This window comes from Tubulanus polymorphus, chromosome 9 (genome assembly GCF_964204645.1).
Source record: "Tubulanus polymorphus chromosome 9, tnTubPoly1.2, whole genome shotgun sequence".
In the NCBI taxonomy this organism is placed as follows: Eukaryota; Metazoa; Nemertea; class Palaeonemertea; order Tubulaniformes; family Tubulanidae; genus Tubulanus; species Tubulanus polymorphus.
In genome coordinates this window covers 13,543,978-13,561,023 of record NC_134033.1, presented here as the reverse complement: position 1 = coordinate 13,561,023, position 17,046 = coordinate 13,543,978, and the positions used below count along the sequence as shown (strand labels likewise).

Sequence of the window (17,046 nt, the reverse complement as noted above, 5' to 3'; positions counted from 1 at the left end):
CATAGCTGAGAAATGGGTTCGAATCCCATTTACATGTCTGTAATTTAAGGGTTTGGTAGCCCTTCCTTCAATGAATATTTGACTATTAATGAGTAAATATAATGCTTTTAATATTTAATTTCAGTTTACACAATCTTTCAGTTTTAACTAGCTGTAATGTTGATTTTTTAGCCTTTGCCCGTTTCTTCGTCCGATTCTGCCGTCGCTAATACAAACAACATAAATTCAATCCAATTTTATGGATATATATTTGACAGATGTATCTCATTGAAATTATGTGATTCAATCTTTTATCAGGGATACCTGCTTAAGACAATTGTATTGATTCACAAAATCTTGAACTTCTCTCAGTTGACAGTTGGTAGTTAACACAGTATGGCGCCTAAGAAAGGAAAGAAAGGGAAAAAGAAAGGAGGAAAGAAGAAGAAGATGAAAGGAATGTTGCAAAACCCAGATATTTTAGTAAAGCGTTTGATGAAAACATATGAGATGAATTGTCGTAATACCAATACTTTACTTTGCATGGGAGTAAAAAAACTGATGAAAGCCTGCATCGAAAAGAACCAACTTTTAGTCAAAGTAAGTGTAGGCCTAAACCTTCATTTTTAATTGAATCATTAATTTAAAAGTACCGGTACAAAAAAGGAAAGTCAAAAGATTAATGGATTAATGTGTGGTGTATTCCTGTTTTTACTATAGTTGGTAATTGAACCAGTTCCCGTGGAAACGAAGGATGATCTTCAAGTAAAGTTGGAACCGTTGATTGCCGCGGTCAGATCTGAACGTTATACGTACATAAAGGATATATATGTCTGGGATTTGTTTCTGGAACATTCAAATATAGCAACTTTGGTAAGTTGATCCATTCTCTGAACCAATTACTACTATTTTATAGAAAATGTCTTTTATTGAAGTATTCAAATTGTTTGAAAAATAATTCATAGATTAAGATCTAGTAGGAGATAATTAAGGTAGGGCCTATATTTTGTTTTAACTACTTGGCCTATAGTCTTAATTAAAATTCTAGTACTGTAGCTCTTCACGCTGTATGTTTACTTTTATCTTTTACAGTCTCTCATGTTGGAAAAGGGATTCTATCAAGTTCGTGTTGTCGAATTAATTGACTGCCTCATACAACCTTACGGTGCTACTCGGCTAGCAAGGTAGATACATGAACTCTCCGTTTCTTGAATTTGTACTTTTACTATACAATGAACTCTAATGATATAGATGATATTTGTGGGTTTTTTAAAAATAATTTCAGGACATTTAATTACTGCCACACGCTCACTACACTCTGTCTCGATTATAATGAGTAAGTACATTAGACCTACAATGTTTGAAAGATTAGTACAATCTTAATCAAAAAGGTGCTAGGCTTTAGAATCCTATAAATCAGAAACGGAGGAATCTACAGTATCAAAAAATCCAAAGCTCTGTAGGTAAATTATCCGTTATCATTACTTCTAGGTTCAGTGATGAAGGCTGTCAAGGATTATGCGAAGGATTGGTCGGTAATAAAACATTGTTATCCCTGAGCTTGAATTACTGTGATTTGGGAAAGGCGAGTGGGAAAATGTTAGGCAAAATGGTCACAACCACAGCTTTACAGTAAGATATAATGTATTTCATAGCATCAACTGTGTTTTCATTTCTATTCATAATGAAAACAAACTCGTCAAAAAGACAGTGTTATGTTATAGGGAGCTGTATCTCGATGGCAACAATCTTCGCTGCGAAGGAACCATCGAATTAATCAAAGTACTGGCCGAACGAGCGGAGCAAGATTATTACCAAAAAATTGAAGATGAAAATCGCAAACTGGAAGAAGAACAAAAACTGCTTGAAGCAGGTAGGCCTACTAACCTCTGGAAATATTTATTTTTCTTTTAAAACATTTCTTTAACGTGTTCGTAGGAGATTTGGTGTATTTATGATACTTAAGGTTTAATCAATTAGTCTTTTTGTTCACTCAGAGAAAGAAGCGAGATTGAATCCGACGTTGGGTACAACAAGGATAGGTTCGGAAAAATCGGATGTAAGTAACAAGTCGAGTTCTAAAAAAGGCAAGAAAGGAAAGGGTAAAAAAGGCAAGAAAAAAGGTACATCTTTTCGCTTATTAGATAAAAAGACGTTTTAGACTTCGTACGTTGATTTGTGGAAAATATTTCTAGGAAAAAGCAAGAAAAAAAAGAAGGAAGTTATCCCTCCTCTCGTTGGGCCCTGGTTGCATAAACTACATATTGCTGATAATGGAATTGATAGTTATGGTGAAGTAGCCTTTGCTCCTGTTATCGCGATGAGACTGTTTAGGCAGTAAGTTATACGACCAGCTGTTTTGTGAAAGTTTTAGATTTTTAAGTTTTTGTGGTTGATTAAATCTTTTTCTCGCAGGTGGATTACGTTCTCCGATTGCTTACAAGAAATCGATCTTGATAAGAATTTGATTGGGAATCTTGGTGGCCGAGAAATATTAGAAGGTATCAAAACTAGAAAGGAAGGTAACTATCCAGTCTAATGCAGGGCTTGCATAATTCTACCCCAGCCCCCTGGCCACTGAATTATTGAATGATGCGATGTTACTGATGTTGTAGCTAAACTGAAATCTATTGGAATTCGAGTAACTCATCGTATGACAGAAGATCTGTTCACCGACATCAACAAAAGTGGCTCCGGGGTTAAGAAGAAAAAAGGGAAAAAAGGAAAAGGCAAAGTAAGTCTGGTTAGATAATGTGTATTTGCTCATACCTTCATCTCTAGCTCATTTAGGGTTTGCAATTTAGGTGGTCATATTTTGGGAGTTTGTCGTAGTAAAGAGAACATATCCATCCTCACGTACTTGATGAAAACTTTTCTCTGGTTTTTATTTATGTTAGAAAAAGAAGAAATGAATTGACGACCATGTGCAGTGTAGGAACTCAGGGAAATACTAGGTTCTGTAGATAAAACCAATGGAAATAATGTACTGCGTCGTCGTATTTGACAGAACTCTCTCGATGATAATCTGAAAAAAGAAACATTACTGATCATGGAACCTGCTTTTTATCATGAACCAGTATAAATATGAGGGCCTTTAGGTCGAAAGTACATCTATGAATCCATTCTCTTATGATACTTAAAGCTCATTGTTGATGTTACTGAATACATGTATAATGTTCTTTTATATGTAGCTGTACAGCCTGTATCCCTTGCCATTGCAATGATTGTAATTAGAAGAGGATAAAGATTAATGAATTGTACAATTGTCATTATGAATATTACCCAAAATGAATATGTTGTGAATCAATTACGAGAAAATTTATGGCAATGATGAGATGAATCTAATGTTGCTGATTATGTTTGTTTTAAATTGTTAAAGTATTTTATCTATTTGTTAACAGAAATATTAGATTGACATAATAACAGATACTGATAGATGTTTTTTTTATGCCTTTATAACGTCGTTAATTTCGTAGACTTTGTGATAAAATTGAATCTCGCCTGAATCCAATTGACAAGTAATGAATATACATTCAAAATCCGTTATAACACCACTGCTAGGACCAATGGAAAACATGGCGTTATTACAAATCGCATTTTCATTGAATTTTAGTTCGATTTGGGCAAATTCGTTCTCTGAAAAAGTGGTACGGACTGTGGTATTAAAAAAAATGTCGTTATAACTGACTGTAATTCATATGTATTTTTACACGACTACCTACAATTGATATTGCTCAATGAAAAGAATAAATAATTGTATCAATGGATGATGGTAAATAAATCAAATGCAACAGAACTGACAATTAGTCACTTTCTTTCATTATTTCTATTCAATAAATGTTCATAAGAAAACCTGTTTTCATTTGAATACTTGAATTAGTTAATGCGGTTATTTTGACCGATTTGATCGAGAGAGTTGTTGGCTGTTCTGCTACACAAAAGATTGACAAACGAGGACGCATTTTCCCAAGACATTCGCCAAATTTTCTTTCCCACAAGTTTTTAGTCTAAAAAATAATGCGTCGTTAATTACGTCCTGCCGAGTATTTCAGGACAGGATATGACAAAATTGCTGTGTAATCTCGTTCTGCATGGCCGGACTATGAACTACAAATTCGATAATTGGCGTGTATCCCCATCTACTATATCATTTTCATCATTCGCTCGACAAACAAACAACAAGCTGTTTTCGGGAACGGCGACGTAAAATAGTTTCCATGCGGTTTCACGCCCAAAAACCCGCATATTCTCCTAATTCAAATATAAGTACAACCGTACATTTCGCATTAGAGCTAAACGAACGGCACTGACGATTATTTGGAATATGGAAAATTGGTTATGGTAATTTGGTATATACGTTGTATATCAATTTTTTGATAAATATTTAATAGCTTCACATGTAGGACACATGGACGTTTAATAGAGACTATATAAATAAGTGCAAATGTGCACATTTGTGCTTATTTGTGGTTCGAAGTTGGAAGGTGCTGGCGATGAACTCGTATCTGGGACGAGTCGTTCGAGCAGTTGCTTTCTTAGCAATCATCCAGGCTGTTTTCGGTAAGATTTGAAACGAAGCCTCAGCCGAAAGTGTAACCTCTTAAAGAAGGAACTGCAATCATACGTAACTTATGCTTTCGAACTATTACATCTATACATATTTTTTATGAAGATGCATCAACGATTCTTTGCATAGAAATTATGTCCGTGTAGATAAGTTTTTGTATATAAATAACATGTTGCCTTTACAGGAGCCTTAAGAATAAAACGCGACGATATACCGGAAGATCGTAAGTAACATTTTGAATTTCATTAATCTAAAATATGAGACGAAAATTAATCATCAATTTAATAAGTCAAATTATGGCAACTTTTGAAAAATCGAATGAAATTTATGGAAATTATTCTCGACCACAGCCCGACATTGTTCGCTTTGCAATGAAATCTGTGTGTAAAATCGAAATATCAGGGGCGGATCCGGACGGGGGCACAAGGAGCACGCGCTTCCGTCGCAAATTTCCCGTGCCCTTTTGAAAATACAATGACAGAATTTCTCACGGCACTTTTTCCACCCGCAACTAATAAGTAAGACAGCAGTCCACAGCGCAATAGCAAGCTCCTATTCTCGTAAAGTGTCTGGAAATGAATGAAAATGCACTGGAATTCTAACATTTTCCAGACCCTTGTTTTGGCTGCATGGATACTTTGCCCTTTTTCAGTATATAATCGATGTATATGACTAATCGACCCTGTGCTCCTGTCAAAGTCTGTCCCTAGATCCACCCATTCGAGGATTTAATTTGAAATTTCTCTATATAAATTTACAGAACGATGTCCAGGTATCGATTGGGCTCATTATCAATCAAAATGCTACCGTGTAGAAACTGATAGAGTCAATAAACAAAGCGCCACCAGCGAGTGCCGCCGTATGGATGCCGGACTGGTTAACATCGACACAGAAGCGGAATGGAAATTCTTGGAGTCTCTTTTCAATCAACAAAAAGTGTCAGTCATAGGGTTTTGGACGGGAGGACATCGGACGGGTATCAGGTGGAAATGGGACCACCAGACACTAAAAGTAGACGGCAAGGAAATCGAATCTGACGTAAATAGATAATTTTCACATCGACGATTGGTTGACTTTCAAAAAAAGAAGACACATTTTTGTCTACAAAATGTCCCAGCATCGCTCTACTTACTTTCATCCTCAAAAATAGATACAACAAACTTACCAAAGATAGATGAAATAATTAATATATCATATGATTTGATTTAACATATTTTTAACATGATTTATTCTCAAAATTCTTTAGAATCCAATAGACCAGTATTATATATACGTCATTTATAAACGGAATGAGATTAGTTGACCGCGCTTCATTTATGCTGTATTTTTTTCAGGCGCATGAAAGCGATATCATACGAAAAACGGAAACCTCTGATTTTATACCAGTAACATTTGAGTATTGGTTCAACGATGAACCCAACCAGGGTGGTATTTCCGGTACAGTGGGCATGACACTAGCTAAAGATACCTTTTCCTGGGGCTGGCGAGATCGCGTCACAGAATTCAAGTACCCCTACATTTGTGAAAAGGCTAAAACTGATGGTAAGTGAAACCATGGACTCTTCGCTTTAGAGGCCATGGTGAACTTGAAAAAAGATCGACCGATTATGCGTGATTTCGAAAGAAGGATTTCATCAATTCATCACACAGACATTTATCATATGACATCTAAAACAGAAACACATTTTTTCCGATAGGTTAGATAAAAAATGGAATGTCAATATAATGTTACAAGGGTCTTTAATTATGGGAGTTAATCACCTCAACTAGTCACGAGTGAGTCCTGATTGCCGGCCAATAATCATCGTGCCATTATTAGTAATTTTCGAAACCCAAATAAACATTAATTGGGATAACAAGAATGCTAAATTATACTGATCGTACTTAATTATAGACGTCCATTAGGAATAGGCATAATAACGATAAAAAAAGCATAAAAGCTGTCAAAACATCGAAACGTTGTGCAAACTAAAGGAATAAAGTACACAACCGCGGTCAGGGTTCGGTCAGATGGTTGGCGCTGTAATTTCTAGATTCCAGTGATTATTTCGACGACTGTATTTCCAACTGATCATTCCCTTATAGTTAACCTCACCATCGCTGAGTTTATCTGCAGCCGAAAGTAAAATATTCAAAACCCATCTAAAAATCATACCACAATTATGCGTTGTCTGTCGTATAAAATATTCAAAAGATTTTACATGCAAATAAAGTAAATTCTTGACATTCCAGCCTGCGAGAAGGGTTGGTCACATTACGGAGAAAGCTGCTATCTAGTCCAAGCTGAGGGTGAGATGTCGCAACCGGCCGCCAAGGCCGACTGCAGGAGTAAAGGCAGCCATCTCGTGGCGATAAACAGCCGAAAAGAAAACGAATTTATAATCAGTACAATAAAATCGGAGAAAAACAACAGAGAATGGTGGATCGGTGGTGAAAATATGGGTGGAAAATTCGTATGGGATATAACAATTCCGCGTATGTAAAAAGAAATGGTTCATTCTCTTACTTGCAGCCCCTTTTTAATTACTTGTTTAAAAATATTAGTTGAATGTAAAAAAAAAACTTCTACTCGAATGAATGTTGGCTATGGCATACACTTCGTCTTGCAATGAATCTGAATAGACGGATGATGACGTTGGATGGATTCGAATTCATGAAGTACCATGCTGTTTTTGTTTTTCAGTTCAAAAACCGTATCTGAAAATGTGGGGAAGAAGCTCACGAGGAAATGACGGCTGGTACATGTCGATGATTAAAGATAAAGGCGAATGGTGGATGAAGGCGACGAGACGCTCTACAAAATTGCATTATATCTGCGAAATTCCTGTTCAGCACAACAAATTCTTCAGTAAGATGGCATGAAAGATTAGACAAGTTGAAATAACGAGAGAAATCGCAATAAGTGTGGGACTTCTATCGTTATTCATCATACACGGATAGTCTCATCAAGTTGAAATATTATTGAGGTTCTGCCGTTCTCTGGTACTGGCGCTTAACAAGAATATATCTAAGCATTTCATTTTCAGAATGTCCTGCAAATTACATATTTGTCAGTAACGCTTGTTACGATTTGGCATTTGAGAAAGTTGATCGTCAGAAGGCCGCAAAGATCTGCAACAACGACGGCGGTCATCTTATAGCCATCGATAACGAAGCCGAGTTGGAACATTTTGCGACACTAATGAAAGAGTTACATTTCGACGATGAAATTTGGACTGGTGGAATCATGGTCGATTCCCAGTGGGTCTGGAGTCGAGATCACAAGAAGTTCTTAGGTAATTTTCTAATGAAGCTGAATTTGACGTCGATTTAATATTGTACAGGGACGATACCCGAATGCCAAAAACAGAATTAATCACAAATCCAGTGTCATCTTTATGACAGGAACACCGAACCAGTTTCTGGCGTGGGGTAACGGTGAGCCGAACAATTGGGATGGAAAAGAAAATCTTCTCGCAATTGCCAAAAATAGCGAAGGTCATTGGCACTGGAACGATGTGCCCACATCATCCACTTTGAGGCTCGGTTATATTTGCGAGAAAGGAGCTCGACCTTACGGTAAATGATATTCACTATAAGCCTCGATTTCATCAATCATGCCTCCATCTACATCAGAATCATTTCGCTCGCTACAAATTTCAGAACCGATCGAATATAACAAGGCGTGTAAGACAAATAGAGCTGGTGATGGGTATCTCGGCAAGTTGAGTAGGACGCGCCAGGGGAATAAATGTCGACGTTGGGATTCCGCTCTTTCGCCGTACAATAAACCCAACAGACTGCATCTTTTTCCGGATAACGTAACCAGCATCAGCGAAATCTCCAACTTCTGTCGAAACCCGGATAATAGCGAACGGGGACCGTGGTGTTATCAGAAAGATGGAGGCGGGCGCGCATATTGTTACATCCCGCTATGCGAAGGTAACGTCACTAAAATTGATGAGTTAATATAGCGCGTCTGTTCCAATTTATTTCATCTGATTTGATACGAAAGTATTTTCGCATAAATAACATAATGATGATGACATTATAGTTTAGCCTATACAAATATTGAGTCGTGCCAGACTCAATATTGGTTGTCTAAACCGACCGAGAAATGCTTGTTAAGATTGATAAATAAGATTGAATATTTTGATTAATGCATCAAAGATCGAACTACATATATGTACATATAACACCATCTAACGATTAATTCACTTTTTCTATCATGAAAATTAACATGTTAACTAAAAGAGGGTTTTGACGTTTCGGCTCAAGCCATTTTCAAAAAAGTTTCTTGGGAATGGATATGTTTTGAAAGTGGCTACGAAAAGAAAATATATACAAACACAAGCGATTAGATGTAATCAGAGACTTGATGTATTTTGACGTCGTTATATTCTTATTCAAGATAAACAGTTTGTTACATCGAAGTGCGTCACACCCGGGGCTGCCTACATCGGTAAGGTTAGCGTCACGAAATCTGGCAAAACGTGCTTGCGATGGGATTCAGCGCAGAACCACGTGATGAACCGTCCGGAACTGTTTCCGGATCCGTCAGTAAAAGAGGCGCAGAATTATTGCCGCGCACCGAGCGGTAGTGCGCTGAAGAAACCATGGTGTTTTACCGGTAGCAACGGCAAACGAGAAGAATGCGATATACCGGCTTGTGTGGACGAAACAGAAGAGGAAACTGGTAAATATATTTTCACATATTCATACATTTCATATAGACATCCCGTATCAGATATTGAATTGGTTAATAACAACTTCGCGTGATTAATTTTAGTTTAGTTTAGTTTATTTATTTGATCTGCAAAAAGACGTTTACTCAGCACACAAAAAGTTTACAATATTTGTGAATACATAGATGTGTAGAATGAACAAATTACATAAGCATACATATACAGACATAGCTATGAATTACACTATAAATTTGACATTTTGCCTTTTGGCGCTACTGGTTCAGTGGTACTGGCGTTAAATGTCTACCTAAGAAAAAAGAAGGGGCTTGCCTTTTTTAACGTATGAATAAAACCAAATTTATTAGGGATTTTTTCTTTTTATTTCTCTAAAAGGGTTCCGAATTTATTAATAGTGGGGGGATGAAATGAAATAGGTCCCTTATATTTACGCCTTAGCGCTTCAAAATGACGCGAACACGAGTGAGTTGGTGAAAGTATCGGCTCTTCTCTAAACCGATCGTGGCTTATTTCAGGGGAAACTGTTGTTCCGATTGTACCAGTTGTGGAAGATAAAGAGCCTACGTTGGACACGCAGCCAGAAGATGTGGTAGGATTTGTCGGCGAGACAGTGAATTTACCCTGCGAAGTGAAAAATAAAGGACAGCATGCAGTAAGCATTAGGGATCGGATCTTCATAGCGATTTTATTTGAAATGCTATAAGAGAATACGTACGCATCTATGATCCTAATTCATTATAGATTATGTGGCTGAAAAAGGAGGGTCTTCGCATAATATCTCTCAATGAAATCATGATCATAGATGACCAGAGAATGAGCATTCAGCACGCGTCTGGATCTGGTGAATGGAATCTCAGAATTTCGAATGTCAAGAAGGACGACCAAGGAAGTTATATGTGCTCACTGAATACTATGTCCACGCAACGTAAACTTGTAAATTTACTCGTCAAAGGTAAGCAGGGGAGTCATGGTAATATCCTGGGATGTTGAACGAAGCAAATTGTCGATATTTGATAATTGTACAGATAATTGCCGAAAGGAAATGAATAAAATGAACGATGAATAAAAGAAGGTGTATATTATTGTCGCAACTGCCATCTGATGTAATGATTCGTTGTTGCTTTTGAATAGGTGTTCCAGAAGAAGTAACAACCACCGTCGATCCGTACTCCATCGATCAACTGAAAGAGAAACTTAGCGGTCGCGTGGTTACGTTAAAGGCTCCTCGCGTCTTGAGTTCGACTAGTGTAGGGTTAGAATGGACGGTACGTATGGCGCGAACCATATTTCCGCAGGCTATTTCTTCGTGGTTTCATTATCGTTCATGTATATTATTCATCATCATTATTTTCCTCGTTACTACTACTCTATTATTCATGTTATCATATACAGTTAAGAGCTTTCGAACAAGCGATGTGGATGAGTGGTCAGGTCGTTCTACTCTGGGAAGCCAGGTAGTGGGTTCGAACCCCGAAGGCTTACATTGTTCAAGACCTGATAGATGGTTTGATAGATGACTCGAGGTCTGATAGATGATATCGTAAATGTCACCTTCGCCATCTTAGGGCAATGGGCCTTGCCTCGAGTATAGGCTTGCCCATTGTCCTTTCCCCTTTTTAACACATTATTTATGTATGGTGTATTCATAATGATGTTTATCGTTAAAAATGAGATGAATAATGAAATATCATTATGATCATTATATTATTATACTACTGCGTAAACCATTTTTCAGGTGGTTAAATCTAAACAATTCATCGAAGGTTTTAACGTGCTGTACAAAAAGATTCCAGCGTCCGCCGGTGAAGAGGAATTATCCATTCAAGTTCAGCTAAATCCCGCTGAAAACAAGGAACTCAAATACGTCGTAAACTCGCTAGAAAAGAATACTAGGTATAACTTCAGGGTGCAGCCATATTTCAAAACAGTTAAAGGCACGATCAGCAATGGACACGTCGCGACCACTTTAGAAGACGGTTAGCTATCACGCATGTTCTTAAGATCTCTCTTTCTTCTTGATTAGAAAAAACCCTACTTTCTTGAGCAATTTTTTCACGATGGAATTTGTAAGTTGAAATTCGCACACGGACAATTCAAAATATATGTTTAATTCAGTACCGTCGAAGCCTCCGCAGAATATCAAACTGAGGATGATGACCCGGACGACTATGATACTATCGTGGAGACCACCCCCTGCTGATTCAGCTAACGGAATAATTACCGGTTACCAGGTATAAAATATATATAAAATAGCTCGAATTTTACTAAAACATGAATTAGTTTCAGTATAACCGGTTCTCTTAAATGAAGGTTCAGTTTTTTGACGAAGTTGTCATTTGTTTTAAAGATACACCTGTCTTCGGAAGGCGTCGATAAAACAACGAGAACATCACGAGATACCTTGCAACACGCGTTCACCGATATAGAGCCGGATAAGGAATATAATATAACGATAGCGGCAATGACTGGTGCTGGTATTGGTGTGAAAAGTGAACCCGTCAAATTAGGTTAGTTAGCTCGTGGACTCTAACTAAAACTAGTATTTGTTTTGTAGTCCATGGTTAGCCAGAGAGGTAGTTTTATAATATACCCATAGATTGAATGAATCAATAGATAATTGTTATTATTTCCCTTTTTTCCAGCCCGACCATGTAAAAGCAATTTCATTCGCTTTGGTAGACAGTGTTACTACGTTTCAAGAAGCCGAGTGACTAGACGTAGCGCGGTGAGGGCGTGTGGTAGATTGGATGCCAAACTAGCTACAATTGAGACGAAACCTGTTTTTTCATTTTTGACTCGATATTTAGACACAAAAGTCAGTCGTTGGGGTCGGACACAATTTTGGACTGGTGAGCTATATGTTATTCATGATTGAGACAAAATAGGATTTTGTAATTTTCAAAATAAGTAAAAAAAATGCCTCGGATCATTCATAAGTGTATTGATATATCAGATTACACATCGCATATTGTTTAATACTCTAAGAATAATTTGTTTAAAAGGTGGTGAAAGATTTGGTCTGAAGTGGGGCTGGGATGCGGAGGCCGCTCACGGTAACAGCAATCAAGGCGTGCCAATGGTAACGCACACTCCGTTGACATACGAAAACTGGAGAAGTGGAGAACCAAATCACTACGATGAGATAGCTATCAGTATGAAATACAGTAGCGGTTTTTGGGGATGGAATGATATTTATACCAAGCCAAATTATCAACTGAGATACATGTGCGAAAAGGAAATTGAACAGGCGGGTAAGCAGATGACGTGGAATCGATTCGTGATTCGATCCCCTAGATTTCTACCAAGCACGTTGCGTGGCACATTATCTTATATTTATTTGTTATGAACGGTCTCAAACTCCAGAATGAGGCTATTCAGTTCCCCTAAGCTGAATTTTTGATTTAGAAAATATTATGATGCCAAACGTATTCGTGACAATGATATTGCCCGAGTGGTTGCCGTTCCACAATCCAATTCACTAGCTCAAATCTATTGTTATACGATCAACAATTTGTATTTCAGCCCCAAGGAACTAGTCACAGGACGCATTCAATTTCTTGGTAAACTTGCTTTTGTTTTAGAAAATTGCGGCAGTTCCGTTTGGATACGACACAAGAACAGCTGTTATTTCTTCTCGTCACGATCAGACGGCCGGTCACACGAGAGAGCAAAATCCGAGTGCCGGAGAAAATTTTCACATTTAGTCGCCATAAATTCCAAATCCGAAAACGATTTTCTTGAAAGGGAACTGAATAAACGCAAGTCAAGAAGTTCTCGTTACGAGGAATGGTGGACAGGAGGAGAAAGAGAAGGCGGTGTTGGTGGAGACACGTTCATATGGGATACAACTATACCGGGTGAGTCACATAGCTGATTACGCAGTAACGCATCTTTTATTTGAACTAGCTGCTATAATTTTGCACTTTGTCATTCCGTGGACTCTAGGAAAAGGAATGGATTCTTAGACTGTCATTTCCGACCAATCAGTTAAGACAAATAGTACTTTAAAGGTTAACTCGATTTATTTGTGTAGTACGAGCTTAGTTGACCATAATACGATTTTGATTTTATAGAACCAGCACCATTCTCAAAGTGGAAAGGAAGCGAAAAATCGGCGTCTGGACTGAAGTCCGATTATTTGATCCTGAAGAAAAGCGGTCGTGAATGGTGGTGGGATTACAGCCGTAGAACGCGACGGTTGCCATCAGTTTGTGAGTTCCAAAAAGTTGCACAGATGATCAACGGTACCAGAAAAGCAGGTAAAATAAGATCTAACTTATTCTTCGCAGCAGAATATGCAATCTTCAAATGATCGATTGTTCATTTCATAGCTAAATCATCTATAATCTGATAAGCAAAAATCCACAATATATGTTTAAAACTTTAGAATCTATTCAATATTGAATTGAATAGATTCTTGATTTAAAAACTTTGGGTTTTATCTTACTATATACTGTTTGTTCTCCTCGTTTGAGTTTGGTTATTCTACTATTTTCCATCATCCAATCGGAGCACAATGTAATCAAATGTCACTAAGGTGAATTTTTAGAACTTGATAAAGATATCTACATTTAGTTAAGCTCAACGCACACGACGCAGCGAAACACAGAAACGAACAATCTCGGAAACATTGTTTCCCCAAAACCATGTTTTGTCTCCTGTTTCCGTGTTTGCCTATGTCGTCTTGTACGTTAGACTTTAGAGACTGGGGGCAACACATGAGAAAGCTTCACGGTGTTTTTTCTTTTACGATTCATCACTTGTTTTGCTCACACGTCATTATTCATTATAAAGATAAATCTTACTGACTATGATCTCTTGTGAATCTGAATGTTTTATAGTCTGCCCAATGAGCTGCGATGCATCGTTAAATTACAAAGACTCGTGTTATTGCCTGAAAAGAAGCCGAACGGAATGGTTGGACGCACAGAAAAATTGTATGGTTCTTGGAGGACATTTAGTTTCTATAAACAACGAAAGAGAAATGGAAGTCATAACTACTGTCTTAAACAGACAGCAATTTGTGGGCAGTGAATGGTGGACCGGCGGTATTCCGATCGATGGTAAATGGGTCTGGTCGGATGATTATGCAAAATTCACAGGTAAGTGTATTAGTAGATCTGCACACGCCTGTCAGCCTTTTGTATATCAAGATGTACGAGATGTATTCTGAGAGAGAGCTTTTGCTTCTTGAACTGTTCTGAAAGGGAAACATATTGAATTTTATTTTGCCGACGAGGATTGAATTACAACTTAAACATCCATCGTCTCTCCCTTCAGGGAACCAGGTCATGGGCATTTATACAAATATGTTTGTACGCTATGACATTTTGACATCGTGCGAAAGATCGATTTCGCACTCATTGTAAATAATCTATATATACTTGATTTTGATATCGTTACCCGGAAGATTTTGTTCTATAGATAGAAACTTTTGAATTTCGATCGTGTCGGATTTTACACTGACATTCAATATGATAATTCACGGACAATACGTTGAAATACTACCGATTGGGTAGTAATTAAAAGGTGATCGTTCAACCGGTTTTTTTTTACAACGCGACCAATAAATCAACTAATCTCATTTCAGTCATTCCCGACCAATACTCGGTATGGAGTCCTGGAGAGCCGAATAATTACGACGGCAAAGAGAAATACATACTGTTGAATAAAGATGTTAACGGTTGGGGATTTAATGATGACAGAGATGATGGTTCACGATACGTTCAGTTTGTTTGTCAAGCTCCAGCCCTAAACGCGGTTATGACAAAAACGCACGAATAAAACATACGATTTTTCTTAGAATTTATACGTGTTGTATATTGTTGTATCGTTAATGGAGAGGACACAAAAATGCAAATTGAAACAATAAAAATAGTATTGTTTTTCAAACCATTGATTCCTGTTTTTTTGATTCTGTGAGCATCATCATTCATCGAAGCCAGACGCACTCGATGCGTGGAAACACGGAAACTGTGTAACTATTTCCCTCCGTCGTGTGCCTTTTACTGTTTAAGTATTTGTGTGCAAGCAATTAAAACGTTTAATGTGGATGGATGTCGGAAATCGACATTGGAAATCAGAATTTTGTGGATGTACGACGCTAACATACGTACCTACATATATACCTAAATATATGAATAACTCTTACAATGTTAAACGTTACAATGTGAGGTTCATTGACAAAATACCGGTATACGCCCAAAAAACCGGATAGTATTTGTTCAAAGGCACGTAACACATATTTAACATTGCCGCTAATGTTCGTTATAATATGAAGAATAAAAGTAAATCAGTTTTTTACTACTACACGGTTCAGTAATTATGGGTTACACCCATATTTTTTTTAAACAACTATGTCAACGAAACCCGCGTAAATCTCCCATACATAGTTCGTAGCTTATTAAAGGCGCGTCGAATTATATACTAAAACTTCGTCCTGGGACATCACACCGAGGAATAATCATTAACCAAAATTCAATTAAAGGTCAGAATATTCATTTTACGTGAAGGATAACTCAACAGTTTCCACAGATTGTAGTTTAGAGACAATCGAAAATACAAACAATCCAATGGTCAGGTAAGAAAATGATTTACTGAGTATAACAATGTGAAACTACTGGTCAAACAATTATTTCATATTTTTGAAAATATAAGAAAAATAATCGAACCATAATCGCCAGGTTTATTTGAAGAACGATTTTTGTGGAAAATTACAAGTTACAATTTTACAAAGATCGGAAGAATGGAGACGTTTGCATCATTCTCAGAGATGTATTGAGTAAAAAGGAATAAAAAAAGAATTAAGGCACACCTTATCAAATTTGTGAACACAATGGGTATGAATAACTACGTAAAAACCAATAAGAACTTAAGTGTGACATTGCTAGTGATATGGATAGCATGCTGCCTGAACGCATCCAGAGTGCAAATGTTAAACGAATCCACGACTGATATATCCACATCTGTCAGCTCCTCAACGGTAAAATCATCAACTTCGGTGAACTCCGAGACGACTTCAAAAACGGATTCGTCACCCTCAACTGTCAGCTCTACAGACATATCAACCTCGGCGAGTACAAAGGAGATTACATCAACGGATTCGTCTACATCATCCTCGATTCTCAGCTCCACTTCAGTTGATACTTCCACTTCGGCTAGTACCGAGGTGACATCACCAACGGATTCGTCTACGTCATCCTCGACTCTCAGTTCCACTACAGTTGATACTTCCACATCGGCGACTACCGAGGTGACCTCACCAACGGATTTGTCTACGTCATCCTCGACTCTCAGTTCCACTACAGTTGATTCATCCACTGCGGCGAGTAGCGAGGCAATCTCACCAACGGATTCGTCGTCGTCTTCCTCGACTACCAGCCCCACTTCGGTGACCACGTCGACATCGGCGAGCACCGATACGACCTACACAAAAGATTCGTCTACTTCATCCTCGACTGACACATCAGCTACGATGGACACATCAACATTGGCGAGCACCGTGACGACATCACCAACGGATTCGTCTACTTCTCCATCGACTGTCAGCTCAACTACGATAGAAACATCTACCACGGTGAGCACCGAGACAACATCACCAACGGATTCGTCTATTTCGTCCTCGACTGTCAGCTCTACGGTAGACACATCGACGTCGGCGAGCACAGAGACGACCTCAACAACGGATTCGTCTACTTCGTCCTCGACTGACACCTCCACTACGGTGGACATATCGACCTTGGCGAGTACCGATACGACCTTAACAACTGATTCGTCAACTTCGTCCTCGACTGCCAGTTCCACTACGGTGGACACATC

At 38.0% G+C, this 17,046-nt stretch overlaps 3 protein-coding genes across 4 annotated transcripts in view; all 3 read left to right on the top strand.

The window, feature by feature from the left end:
* The first annotated feature begins 36 nt into the window (after nt 1-36).
* LOC141910910 (uncharacterized) lies at nt 37-3,767 on the top strand. Its single transcript, XM_074801802.1, has 12 exons — nt 37-55; nt 352-579; nt 700-852; nt 1,072-1,163; nt 1,265-1,315; nt 1,471-1,611; nt 1,704-1,852; nt 1,977-2,102; nt 2,175-2,316; nt 2,395-2,501; nt 2,595-2,713; nt 2,877-3,767. The coding sequence occupies exons 2-12, from the start codon at nt 376-378 to the stop codon at nt 2,889-2,891; spliced, it is 1,299 nt and encodes a 432-aa protein (XP_074657903.1). The 5' UTR covers nt 37-55; nt 352-375; the 3' UTR covers nt 2,892-3,767.
* Nucleotides 3,768-4,246: 479 nt separating this feature from the next.
* Nucleotides 4,247-15,079, top strand: LOC141910893 (uncharacterized). 2 transcript variants are annotated; one of them, XM_074801762.1, is made up of 22 exons: nt 4,247-4,539; nt 4,731-4,769; nt 5,307-5,584; nt 5,881-6,088; nt 6,779-7,021; nt 7,230-7,394; nt 7,573-7,821; nt 7,931-8,104; nt 8,189-8,467; nt 8,937-9,221; nt 9,744-9,880; nt 9,970-10,180; nt 10,360-10,493; nt 10,964-11,204; nt 11,344-11,459; nt 11,576-11,735; nt 11,871-12,077; nt 12,231-12,479; nt 12,810-13,085; nt 13,302-13,487; nt 14,070-14,330; nt 14,819-15,079. In XM_074801762.1, the coding sequence occupies exons 1-22, from the start codon at nt 4,473-4,475 to the stop codon at nt 15,010-15,012; spliced, it is 4,359 nt and encodes a 1,452-aa protein (XP_074657863.1). In that variant the 5' UTR covers nt 4,247-4,472; the 3' UTR covers nt 15,013-15,079. The 2 variants fall into 2 exon arrangements, with proteins under 2 accessions (XP_074657863.1, XP_074657864.1); XM_074801763.1 differs by lacking the exons at nt 14,070-14,330; nt 14,819-15,079 and adding an exon at nt 13,174-13,214 and having other exon boundaries at nt 13,302-13,425.
* Nucleotides 15,080-15,800: 721 nt separating this feature from the next.
* LOC141910570 (uncharacterized) overlaps nt 15,801-17,046 on the top strand; it is a 37,579-nt gene continuing 36,333 nt past the window's right edge. Inside the window, exon 1 of the mRNA XM_074801262.1 lies at nt 15,801-15,808. Coding sequence (XP_074657363.1) covers nt 15,801-15,808 — 8 coding nt within the window. The remainder of the gene's footprint in view (nt 15,809-17,046) is intronic.

Excerpts from the sequence above, each read along its gene's own strand:
- LOC141910910 (XM_074801802.1), top strand. The coding sequence starts at position 376 with ATGGCGCCTAAGAAAGGAAAGAAAGGGAAAAAGAAAGGAGGAAAGAAG. Across the intron at positions 580-699 it reads AGAACCAACTTTTAGTCAAA|TTGGTAATTGAACCAGTTCC; the intron begins GTAAGTGTAGGC and ends TTTTTACTATAG. Across the intron at positions 1,316-1,470 it reads CTCTGTCTCGATTATAATGA|GTTCAGTGATGAAGGCTGTC; the intron begins GTAAGTACATTA and ends CATTACTTCTAG.
- LOC141910893 (XM_074801762.1), top strand. The coding sequence starts at position 4,473 with ATGAACTCGTATCTGGGACGAGTCGTTCGAGCAGTTGCTTTCTTAGCA. Across the intron at positions 7,822-7,930 it reads AGATCACAAGAAGTTCTTAG|GAACACCGAACCAGTTTCTG; the intron begins GTAATTTTCTAA and ends TCTTTATGACAG. Across the intron at positions 9,881-9,969 it reads AAAATAAAGGACAGCATGCA|ATTATGTGGCTGAAAAAGGA; the intron begins GTAAGCATTAGG and ends AATTCATTATAG.